Below are 12,954 nucleotides of genomic sequence, written 5' to 3' on the forward strand. Positions count from 1 at the left end.
CAGACCTCGACGCTCTTCTTCATCATGTGGATGATTTTAAACCAGCAGCCTGGAACGCTTTCCTTTTCACCTAATGCATGTGAAACTAAAGAGATCAGAGTATTTTTAGGAAGTGAGGGGGTGATGACTGCCAGTCCCATCAGATCCTAGCAGCTGTGCCTGGACAGCTCACAAAGGAATGGATGCAGAGGAAAGCACTCCAGCAGCCAATTCCCGAGAGACTGGCCCTGCAGCGCACCCTAGTTCTGAAACTGCTCCTCCACCCAATACCTATCCCCCCTCCCCACATCCCGACTAAATCGCCTGAAGTGTGTATCATGAACTCTTCCGGGAAACTCTTAGGATTCGCCATAGCTGTCTTATTCTCTCCCAGATCCTTACACAGTGTACATGTGTTTCCACATTATTCCAGCTCACTTGGAAGAAGCCAAAGCCCCAAATATGAAGTGATTTCTCTAAGATCATCTAGACTACTAGTCCATTTTTATTGTCAAAGAAACCCAAAATCTCTATCATTACAACTACAAATAATTGTTTTTCTCCCTCACGAGTGTGTGGTTGGCGGTGGTTTGGGCATGGTCAGCCAGATGTGGTTCTAGGCTATAGGCTGAGTTCTCCGCTCCTGGTAACTTCATCTGGAATAAGTGACAAGCAGAGCATTTTTGCCCCCTGGTAAATGTCAGAAGCACAAGCAACCAGGCCAAAATGATATAAATAGGTTGAAACTACAATGTAATTTTTGCCACCTAACTTTCCATTTGCCAAATAAGTCACATGCCAAGCCCGCTAGTCATGGAGCAGGAAATTATGCCCCTGGCTGTAGCAAGAGGTGTACAAAGTCCACACACACACACACACACACACACACACGCACGCACGCACGCACACACGCATGCACGCACACACATTCACGCACGCACGCACGCACACACGCGCACACACACACATGCACGCACGCGCACGCACGCGCACGCACACACGCACATGCACACACACACACACACACGCTCACGCACGCACGCACACACGCGCACGCATGCAGGCACACACGCACACACACACACACACACACACGCACGCACGCACGCACGCACACACGCACGCACACACACATGTACCCCAGGGCTTGCACAGAAACTGTGCAGAAGGAAAGAGTAAGGAATCGGCAAGCAAATTATAGGCTGCTCTCATGGCTCGAAAATGGCTGTGCTGGGTTCCCAAGGCCAAGCATAGATTATTCTATTTCCATTTTAATCATGTAGAAAACACAGGGCCAGGGAGAGGGCCCCACAAGTAAATGGGCTTGCTGACAAGCCTGGCAACCAGAACTTGATCCCTAAACCCACATGGTAGAAAGTCAGACCCCATGATTGAACCAACTCCCACAGGTTGGCAGCTGACTTTTACACACAAGCCTTGGAATGCATGAATTTTCCCTGAGTGTGCATGCACACACACCCATACAAGAGTACGCACACAATAAATAAATAAAATATAAATGTGATATAATTTGGGGGGAAAATACAGAAAATACTCATTTATGGTCATGCTATTCTGAGTGTATCAATCAGACTTAATCTTAGATGATAAGTAGGGTGAAGCCTGGCTAATACTTTAATGGAAAGGCATAGTCAAAACTACAGTTCCCATGGTGTTTGATTTTCCTTAAATCCCTGTAGGGAACAACACAGCTTAGAGATAAATATGCCACCTATTTGGAGCAGTAAGCGTTAAATATGAATATTGGTTTCTACATTTAAAGTATTTTCTCTAAACTCTCATTTCTGATAGCATTTATTTGTCGCAGCGTTAATGTTTGTTTTTACTTTATAACTTGTTGGTGCATTTCTTCCTCCAAAAGATGGGTACAGAAGTACATTTTGATACAAATCATTATGCTTTTTGTTTTGAAGTCTTAAAGATGAACGGGTTTACTGTGCTGTTTTCATATGTGAATAGTACCTCTTTACAATTTAGGTCCATTTCTTTCTATGATAAAGCAAGATTTATAGCTGTGAATTCAATTTTGCCCTCATTTCAAGGAAAAATAACTAATGTAACTTCAATAAGCATTTGTAAGACATCTTAAGTGAGTTGTCATCAGCACACAGGAAGCTAGGATGATCATTCAAGGTCTCAGAATATAATGCCTCCCTTTTTATCATTATAGTTAAGCAATAATACCAGCAGTGTTTATGTGGTGTTTAAAGTGGTGTTTTCTGTACAGTCCAGAGAATGATCTATAATAGCCATATTTTAGATTTTGAATGATGAGCTTATCAGGTAGATAACAAACCAAAATAAAAGAATAAATTGTGTGTGTGTGTGTGTGTGTGTGTGTGTGTGTGTGTGTGTCAGAGAGAGAAAGAGAGAGGATGTTACAAGCTCTAAAAACATCCCATAGAAGCTGACTGAAGAAGGCCTTTTAAAGTAGCCAGCTGGAGTTCCTCATGGATAGTCCCGGAAGAGTATCCCCTTTGCCGAGGCTTCCAAGTAAAAGAATAAATAGCAACACCTAAAGATAACATCATCAAATTGGGAGGCTGAGGCAGTCAAGTGGAGTTTACAGTTGAGCTCTCTGTTCATGGATGAGCTTCCTGGGTCTGGAATTCTGGCTTCTCCTTCCCACTAGACACTCTTATATCCTGGAAAAAACAGTGGTAACACTTGTTGGAAATAGTTTACCTGCTGGCTCTTCTCAGAGGCATAATGTGTTTACTCTTGAGTTGTTTTGCTCATCTAGTTCCTCCCTGCTGCAAAGTTAGAGAGCCAGCTCATCCCCAGACAAGGAGCCTTGGAGAACACTTAGAAACAAACACACAGAGATGAGCGGCAAGGATAATCCTATTTCTCAAGCCAGCTTCCAGTGAGCTCAAACAGCACATGATACTTGCCAATGTCATATAATGTCATATATATTGCATGGTACCAGATACACAGATAAGTGCTGATAAATATTCGTTATGTATGTATATATGTATATACATATATACAATTACACATGTATCCATAGGTAGTCCCTACTATATCCACACATATACATGAGTATATTTCATATACATGAATACAGCACAACAGACTCTGGTCTGCACTCTTCACCCCTAAGCCATGACCAAAGGGTCCATACAGTCCCAGGTTAGTCACTGGGAAACACAACACTAGCTACCTTACTACTACACTTTTTTTACAGCACAGCCCCATATCAAGGTTCTGATTTTACCTGTTCCTGCCCCTGCTTCATAGCTGAGTTTAGAATCAGTGCTTTCTTTCTTTTTCAAAAGAAAACTGTCTTCTAGGAAGGTAAAACTGGCTCAGCAGGGTCTGTTCTCTTGAGCTTCACAGGCCAGTGCAGAAAACAACATTAAAAAGAAAAAAAAGAATAAAACAGGCTCATGAAAAAAGTCAGTGATGCAGGGATCTCTGTGAATCGGTGAGACATCACTCTTGGATACATTTTTAGGGCTCTGTTTAAAAAAAATCAGTGACACTGCATTCTTCCTTCAGGATGGAAAGAGCATTCTGCATTATTAAAAATTTAACATTCTGCCTTTGTGATTTTCTCCCAAGCATTGTTAGAAGAAGACAACCAGTGGATGACCCAGATAAACAGACTCCAGAAATTAATTGATAGACTGGAAAAGAAGGTAGGTACTTTCTTTTCTTTCCATTCCCTCCTTCTTTACAAGATCTTCTGACCCAGTTTCCTCCCTCCTGAATGTCCACCCATGGCTGTCACATGGATAGAGTACTGCTCAACATCCAGCTGACTCTCTGAATGGCTGGCTGATAGCCTGTTTTCTGACTGGTTGTTTGCTAAATCAAATATGAAAGCTCAGAGTTACATTTAAAATGAGGTCCAGAGCTGAAAACTAAATGAACTCTTAGGTTATGTTTGAATGATACTAATGGCATCTCATAGACAAATACAAGTGAGTTCTTATGACTCTTTCAGTTTAATTAGGGGAAAGGATTATTCTATGCTCAACTTCTAGAGATTAACATGTTAACGGATCATCTTAGCATCAAGCCTGCCTAGTAAGTGGACAAGAAGGGATATGATGAAGACTTCTTTGGAGCTCCATTGTATGTTCTTAATTTACATATCTTTATGGAGCGATTCAGCTTGTATCAAGTGTCCTAACAGTATACTGGTACTATGCTTATACAGCCTTGATGGTAATGGTGACCTTTGTCAATCAGTAAAAAGACTTGTTTTCTGTGACTTCAGGACAACAAAGAATGAATATTTTTTGCTTGGCAGAAAACCTGAGTTTTGAAGAACCCATGTATAATTGTACAAATAATCAAGCAAAGGAAGGGTGTTTGTTGTTTAAATGACTGATAGAACTGAATTCATAGCTAATGCTCAGTAGGTCCTGACATGTGCCAAAAAATTGCAATGTGCATTACCTGAGGGAATGGTCTCCATGAGCTGGGTGCTTGGAAGGATTTCACATTCACAAAGTGTGTAAGTTATATTTTAATACTGATGACAACTCAATTAATAATTTGATTATAAGCAATAGAAATCAACTTTCTAAATTTAATAAAATTGAGAAATTTCTGGAAGGGTATGGAAACGCTCATGAAATCCACAAGTAATGGATTCTAAGACATGAATTCAGGAATTTGGGAGATAAGATGATTCCAGATGTCTAGCTAGCAAGAGCTATAGTTTCTTGGGCTATGTCCACTAGAATTAATGAGTTCAAACCATTTCCAGTCTGTTTATGTTCTACTCATGATTCCAGGTAGGAAGATGGGCTTGGTGTTGTTAGGGTCACATGCAAGCCTCTTGGAGAAAGTGGGGGGCAGGTGCTTTCAGACCACTGCCGTGTAATTACAGAGAAGAGTAATTCATGGAAAAGAAAATGTGTTGACATTTAAGTTGGAATAAATGCTGATTAGCTAACAAACTGAAGAAGTAGAGTTTTAGTAAAGAATGAAGAAATTAATTGGAGAGGACGGCATGAAAGTGGAAAGGCTTTGTCTTTCATTTAGGAAAGGAGTGAGGACTAAGTTGCTGTGGTGATTGCTGCCTGATTGTGAGGGGCGTTTCTAACAGACTGAGAGATTTGGACTTGGTCTTGGGAACTACAGACAAATTTATTATTTTTTAACTGGTAATTATAAACATAAGATCTTTTGGTAGAAAACCAAGCAGTGAGATACAAATTGCTTTAAATCAAGATCAAAATGGATTAAAACAAGAAAAGACTAGGTTGCAAGCTGAAGAAGTCATCTCCATCAACAGTATTTAGTTTGTGTACCAGAACCCAGAGATGGGTGCATACTATGTGAGTGAATGGAAAGGAAAGACTTCCAAGATCAGAAGTAGAATTAACAGTACCACCAGATGGGTATGCTGGGAACCCACAAACAGTCTGAGGATTTCAGCCTATCTGAGTCCATAGAAACTGTCTCATAGAAATGGGGGGAGGGACAGGGGGTGCCCCACTCTGAGGTGCAATGAGAAAGGAAGCTGGCTTTCTAGATGCATCAACTTTAGGGTACAATAGGCAGAGGTACCCCTTTAAGTGTCAGTAACGAGGTCAGGCTGACAGGTCAGGTCTTACACTTGGCACAGCTGAGGTGAAACCTCCAGGCCTGAAGTTGGACAGGATGCTGAAAACAAGGTTCTTTCTATACAAGGAGAGTCGTGTCAGAGGGAAGCATCCCTGGATAGCTCCAGGACTTCTGCCAGGGCATCTTCATTGACATTGGCCTCCTACTGGAGCAAACACATGAACTATATGCGTGTTGCAGATCAACTTTCCTCTTTCATTTCAAAAAAACTAAATTTTCAGCTAGGACTAAAGGAAAAACATGAAAATTAGTTTTCTGATATTGAAAGGCCTAGGAATATGAGACTCTGTTTTGAAAAGAGAACCCAATGGAAACATAAGGGTTCCTGTGTTAAATAAGTTTACATTCTTTTAAAGAACAAAATACCTCTTTTTGAAGTGGTTTTAAAGGGAAACTATCTCTTCTTGGTGTATGAAATATGTACAGTTCTTTTTTTCTGAAATGGCTTAAACTTTAGTAATAGCTTTCTAACCTGTTTTAAATCAAAGTATTGTCACATCCCTTTCTTTCCCAGACTTTTGTCTCCCTCCCTTCCTGTGAAACGGTTTTATTGTGAGAGCAGCATCCACGAGAGTTGCTGAAAGTACTGTGTGATGGTGTTCAGCCTGGGCCTCCCACTGTGTGGTGCTCAGCGTGAGCTGTCTTAACGAGTAGTGGAGCAGTATGGGTTAGGTTTCCTTGTATGATTTATCCTGCACTGTGCTGAATTAGGTTTCCAGAGGACAACTACCCAATTGCCAAACAGTGGCTAAGTGCATGTCGTCTCACTGCTGACTCCCTTGTTTCCTGTGGTTGTTAGCATTAGATGTGATCTCCCTGTTAAAAGAAAGTACATTTGAGGCGGAACATAAATTATTTGTTCTGCCTATTAAATATTTGTGATAATCCTTTCTAGACTATAAACTAAACATGATACCATTCAAGGGGTTGGTGGTTAATAACATTCATGATTCCTACAAGTTTTTCAGGTTTTTGTCTGTCCTTTCCAGTCTCCATGGGTAATAATGGATGTAGCTAGAGTTTTCCTGCCTTGCCCACAGTCAGGACAAATCTTTGTTACCCGACAGTCCCACAGCCGCTCAGACCCAACCAAGTAAACACAGAGACTTGTATTGCTTACAAACTGTATGGCTGTGGCAGGCTTCTTGCTAACTGTTCTTATAGCTTAAATTAATCCATTCCCACAAATCTATATCCTGCCATGCAGCTCGTAGCTTACCACCATCTTTTCATGCTGCTTGTCAGGGTGGCAGCTGGCAGTGACTCCTTCTGCCTTCCTGTTCTTTCTTTTCTCCTCTCTGTTAGTCCCGCCTATACTTCCTGCCTAGCCATGGACCAATCAGTGTTTTATTTATTGACCAATCAGAGCAACACATTTGCCATACAGACCATCCCCCATCACAGCCAAGTGCAGACCATCTCAGACACCTGCACTCAGGCCCGTGGTCCTAATCATCCTCTATTCGGACCTGCTGGGTAAAGCCACGAGGAACCAGAGATCAGGCTCCCACCGGACATACAGAACATCCCACAGCAAATGGATGTGTACTGAAGTTATAACCATGCTAAATTGAATTTATACAAAAGACCTATAGGGCTGGGGAGATGGCTCTAGGCATAAATGTACCCCATGCCAGCAAGAGAATCTCAGTTCAAATACCTAGAACCATATAAAAGCTGGGTGCAATAGCACCAATCTGTATCCCTGTGCTTCTCTGGAGAGACATATGGGAGGCAGCGACTGGAGAATTCCTGGAAGCTCACAGGCCATTTATCCCATTGTGTGAAGCAGCAAACAAGAAAGAGGCCCTAGCTCCAGCAAGATAGAAGGTGAAGTCTGATGTTCAAGGTTGCCTTCTGACCTCCACACTCACACACACACACACACACACACACACACACACACACACACACACACACACACTGGCTTTTAAATCAAAAGGGGAAAAAAAGAGAAAAAAATCTTTAATGTTAAACAAAGCAAAGGCAATGATAAGGACTGTTCATTCCCCAGTGCATCATCAGGTCACCAGAGGAGGACTGACTGAGGGTGGCACACTCATGAGCAAAGCTTTTCTTCCCTTCCATCAGACAATATAGAACTGAAAAGTTAGAGAAACATCGTCAGAGATCGCCAGCTCACAGCTCTGTCAGTGCTGTCCTCCGAGTATTCCATTCACATTCTTATTCCTTACACGATTTTACTTTGGAAAAGCCATGATTTAGATGGGGCCTTCACCCAGGCACTCGTTGATTCTGCGATGTCTATGTGCCTAGCAGCATTCTGGCAACAGCAGTCCAGAAATACTTAAAATGGGTAAAATAGTTTGTCTCTACAAAGACAGACAGAAATATGGGAAAGAATCTATGAAAGAAATCAAATCAAACAGCTGAACTCCTGAAGTCGGGAATGTGAGCGGATGGTCTGGGAAGGTCTGTGCAAAGGATGCTGTATTAAAACTGGGTGTGAAAGATAAGAAGGAGCCATCTAGAGGAAGGCCTATGGGGAAAGGAATTTACAGCAGAAGGGACTGAAAGTGAATCCCAGAGTTGATCAATCACTTGCCCAGCGCTGTAACACACACAGCCAAGCCAGAGCAGACCTGCTCTGTGATGACCAGTTTAACACTGTCTAGCATAAACTAGACTTCTATAATGGCCAATTTATTCTGAGTTCTTTGAGGGAAATATTTCACGTATTCCTCACTTGGAATACACGTATCTTCACAAGTGTTGAAGGTTTACTCTCTTGGTTTTACTAGATATATCAGTGTTAACCACTGACCACAGTTGAGGACCTGAAGGTCTTTGTAAAAGTCTTTCATTCATGAAGACTGACATTCAAAGGTTCTCTTCTAGACTCCGCACGTACACCGTGGTGTACACCTGCCTGCATACACACACACACACACACACACACACACACACACACACACACAGGTTTTAAAAGTTTGAAAAAATATTTATTTTATTTTAACAAATATTAGTAGTTGTTTTCCTTTATTTTTCAATTCACCAATTTTAGTAAATAAAACATACGTTGGAGCACAAAAGCATTATAACAATAGACAAATATCTATGATGCCCTCTTAACGAAAGAAAGACATGATAATACTCACAGCAAAGTCAGTCTGCCTGTTAGGCTGGTCATTCCAACTTTACTTCTCCTCAGAATGGATTTCTAGTCTCCCCTTTGCTCTCTGATGGCACCAGTGAAGTGAGCAGAAACAACTTAAACATTGCATAAATAACTTCTTAACATTGATGTTTAGTAATGATACAGTATCTCTTTATTGGAACAGCTCAATTTGTAAAATGAAAATTAGTTCATCTCCTTTCAAACAATAAAGTACTTCGGGCTCAATATTAGCCATGGAAACAAAACTACACTGTGGTTTTATGCCGATTGTTTTAGTTATGTAACTTGACATCTTTTTCTTTTTCTCTACCTTTACTTCCCCTGACTGAAGGATCTGAAACTTGAGCCCCTGGAAGAAGAAGTTATTGAAGAGAGCACTAAACCTGTGAGTGATTTCCATATCAGAATGCAGAGATACATACTTTGAAGACAAGACTTACTTCCCTCAAAATCTAGTGCCCCAATAACAAGTTGAAAACTTAAATAATGAATGGACACATTTCACTCCTTTTAGATTTACCATGGCACTTATTATCACATCTATTATTTTTTGCTTTCAAAAACAATAAACATTTTATGGCATGCAAAAAAGCAAGATAAACCCATCATAAGAGTTACCAGGGCCGGGCGGTGGTGGCGCTCACCTTTAATCCCAGCACTCGGGAGGCAGAGGCAGGAGGATCTCTGTGAGTTCAAGGCCAGCCTGGTCTCCAAAATGAGTTCCAGGAAAGGCACAAAGCTACACAGAGAAACCCTGTCTCTTACTAAACCCAAGAACACAGTATATAGACAGATTTCAGAAAAAAATTACAATTTCAGTAATTTTCCAATTGTTTTGCTCTTTCTTTAAAGCTCTTATTCATTATGCTTGGCTAATGTGGATTTGTGAGGACCAAATGCTTCACATCAGGCAATAGTTGCTTGTGTGAATGAACTTGTCACGCACAAGGTACAAAATGAAGTTTTTATAAACTTAGAGACAATGAGTTGTTGCATAATAGAATATGATAGGCAAAGAAGGAGGCCATCAGATGTCATCATAAAGGCATTTTGTAAACACCACTAGGTTGAGTACTGTAAAGGCCTAAGCTGAAACCTAGTTCCGTTTATCACTATATCTCTAGCATTTAGCTTAAATCTGGGGGTGTAGTAGCATTAGCCTCATTTCAAAGAAGAAGAAAGTAAGGTGCAGAGAGATTTAAATTTACAGCTGAACTCCGGAAGCCCAGACACTCACACTCAGCACTCTGGTAACGCTCTCAACACAGTGTCTTGTGGATTTCTCACCACTGCAGGAGAGGTGCTTATTGCTAGCAAGGTTGTGGGTTAACACTGGATTTTTTTTTTGTTCTTGGGATTTTTTCCATCATGAGAACAGATTAGATTAATTGGTGGGCTTATTGAAACATAGCAAATCTAGCCATTATTGCATCTAACTTTTTGAGCCATTATATAATGATGAATCCAAGATATGATTTACGTCCTAAAACCCATTTTCCCCATCATCCCAAAGTAAGGGAAATAAGATATCATAGACAAAATTTTTATAAGACATTTACCACTTTAGTTGGCAGCGTGAACCTGGAAGAGCAAGCAGGGCCTAAAACTGAGGCAGACTAAAGTCTCATGTAATAACCCACTTTATTCAGAGCATCAACTTTATTCAGGCAAGTTATACTCTAAAGGTTAAGAAGAGTCACCTGAGTAAAGTGTGCAATCACAAGGACAAGGTGTACATGGCAAAAACATGTTTTGCACAGAGGTATGTGAACAGCAGCCTGAGTCAACTCACTCCTATCCGATATATCAGGGAGGGCAGGAAAGCACATTCCAACAACAATTCTGTGTTTTGAAGAAACTGAGGTCACAAGACTATTGTCTTATTTTCTTGGAGTTCTCTTACAAGCTCTGAGAATTCTCACATGACTTCACTCTTGGACTATGTTCTGACAGTAAGACTATGTAGTATCCCTCAATTTTATGATACAAATACCAGTATTTCAATTTTTTGTATCCAAACTTAAGAAGAAAAAACAAATACCGTGTTTAAGGCCTCATAGCCAGTAAGCGTGAAGCCAATTCATTTGTATTTATACTCCTTGCTCTTGAGAAAGGAGAAGAAACAAGAGAGCAAATGGTAGAAACAGATAGAAGAAAACTCCATAACTTTCCAGTACTCTAGAGCTTTCCGAGTACTTAAAATCTGCAATAAATAAATGCATGGAATGTGTTAAAGGACATTCAGTAAATGTCACTTGCTAAAAGCAAAAGCACCTTCCATAAACAAAATACTGAAGGATCAGCTATGCATCAGTTGGTGAAAAGGTCTAGAGATAAATTTGTGAATACTATTTGTCAGAAAACAGATGAGAAGGAAACAATCAATTAAACTGGAACCAGTAATAAAATGTGGTAAAGAATATTATAGATGAGTATACGTTTTTCACAAGGGGACATGATCAGAGAATGCATCCTGAATTATATATTTAATACAAAACCATAAAGAAGGGACTGTAAGAGCCCCCAGGAGATAGAGAATTCCAAGAAAACAAGGCTCTCTAAATCAACATGTTCAAAGCTCATGTGGACTCACAGAAGGGGGCAACAAGCACAGGGCCTGCCCGGGTCTGCACCAGGTCCCCTGCATTTACATTATGCTTCCAGTTTAGTGTTCTTACGGAATTCCTGAGTGAGGGGATGAGTGAGTCTCTGATTCTTGTGCCTTCCTTTGGTTCTTCTCATTTTCATTTGTCTTTTCCAATTCCTATGTGACTTAGAAACCAGTTTGGTTTCTAATGAGAGACAGAAAGGGAGTGGATCCAGAGGGGAGAGCAGATGGGGATGAAGTGGAAAGAGTAGAGGAAAGGGGAACTGTAATCAGGACATATTACGTGATTTTTTTAAAAAAAAAAATCTATTTTCCATACCACAAGGACACTTGCTCTACTGTGTTCATAGCAGCATTATTTGTAATAACCAGAACCTGGAAACAACCTAGATGCCCCTGAAGAATGGATAAAGAAAATGTGGTACAGTTACACAATGGAATATTACTCAGCTGTAAAAACCAATGATCACAGGAAATTTGCAGGCAAATGGAGGGAACTAGAAAAAAAATCATTCTGAGTGAAGTAACCCAGACCCAGAAAGACAAACATGGTATGAACTCACTCATAAGTAGATATTAAAGTAAAGTACAGGATAACCAACCTACAATCCACAGCCTCAGAGAGGCTAGAAAACAAAGAGGGTCCAGAGAGGGATGCATGGATTTCCCTGGGAAAGGGAAATAGAAAAGATCTCCTGGGTAAACTGGGAGTGGGGAGGGGGAGGTGAGGGGATGGGAGCTTGAGGGATGCAGGAGTCAGGTTGGGGGCAGGACGGAGGGGAGAGTAGTCAAAGAGATGTCTTGATTGGGGGTAGGGGGCATTTCAGGGTTAGGGAGAAACCTGGTGCCAGGGAAACTCCCAGGAACCCACAAGGATGACCCCAGCTAAGACTCCTACCAATAGTGGAGAGGGTGTCTGAACCACTATAATCAGATCAATGACTACCCTAATTGTCACCAGAGAGCCTTTATCCAGTGACTGAGGGAAGCAGATGAAGAGGTGCATAGCCAAGTACTGGGTTGAACTCCAGGAATCCTGCTGAAGAAAGGGAGGAGGGATCATATGAGCCAGGGGGGTCAAGGTCATGATGGGTAACCAACAGAGACAGTTACCTGAGCTCGTGGGAGCACATGGACTCTGGACTAGCAGTTAGGAAGCCTGCATGGGACCACCTAGGTCTTCTGCATGTGGATGAGAGTTGTGTAGCTTGGTCTGTTTGTAAGGCTCCTAGAAGTGAGATCAGGACCTTTCTGACGCATAACTGACTTTTGGGAACCTGTTCCCTGTGCTGGATTCCCTCACCCACCCTTGATGCAGGGGGAAGACCTCAGTCCTACCTCAACTTGGTGTGTCATGCTTTGTTCAAGCCCATGGGAGGCCTACCTCTTTCTGAATGGAGATGGAGGAGGAGTGGATGGGGTGGGGGGTAGATGAAAGTGGTGGGGGCAGTGTGTGTGGAGGAGAGTGTGAAATAAATGAAAAAAATGTTAATTAAATAAAATAAAAATTTTAGAAACATTTTCAATAAAAGGAAAAAAGAAAGGTGGAAATAAAAATGTAGGTACACTGTACAAGAAAAGTTACTTTACTTCTGAGGACATACTCAGGATACAATTGTAG

The 12,954-nt window shown here is 41.2% G+C and overlaps 1 protein-coding gene across 1 annotated transcript in view; it reads left to right on the top strand.

The window, feature by feature from the left end:
* The window catches only part of Necab1 (N-terminal EF-hand calcium binding protein 1), a 161,021-nt gene that overhangs the window by 122,247 nt on the left and 25,820 nt on the right, over positions 1 to 12,954 (top strand). Inside the window, exons 8-9 of the mRNA XM_006983273.4 lie at positions 3,568 to 3,644; positions 9,057 to 9,110. Of these exons, the coding sequence (XP_006983335.1) occupies positions 3,568 to 3,644; positions 9,057 to 9,110 (131 nt within the window). The remainder of the gene's footprint in view (positions 1 to 3,567; positions 3,645 to 9,056; positions 9,111 to 12,954) is intronic.

The sequence above is a fragment of the Peromyscus maniculatus genome, chromosome 2 (assembly GCF_049852395.1).
Source record: "Peromyscus maniculatus bairdii isolate BWxNUB_F1_BW_parent chromosome 2, HU_Pman_BW_mat_3.1, whole genome shotgun sequence".
Lineage (NCBI taxonomy): Eukaryota > Metazoa > Chordata > Mammalia > Rodentia > Cricetidae > Peromyscus > Peromyscus maniculatus.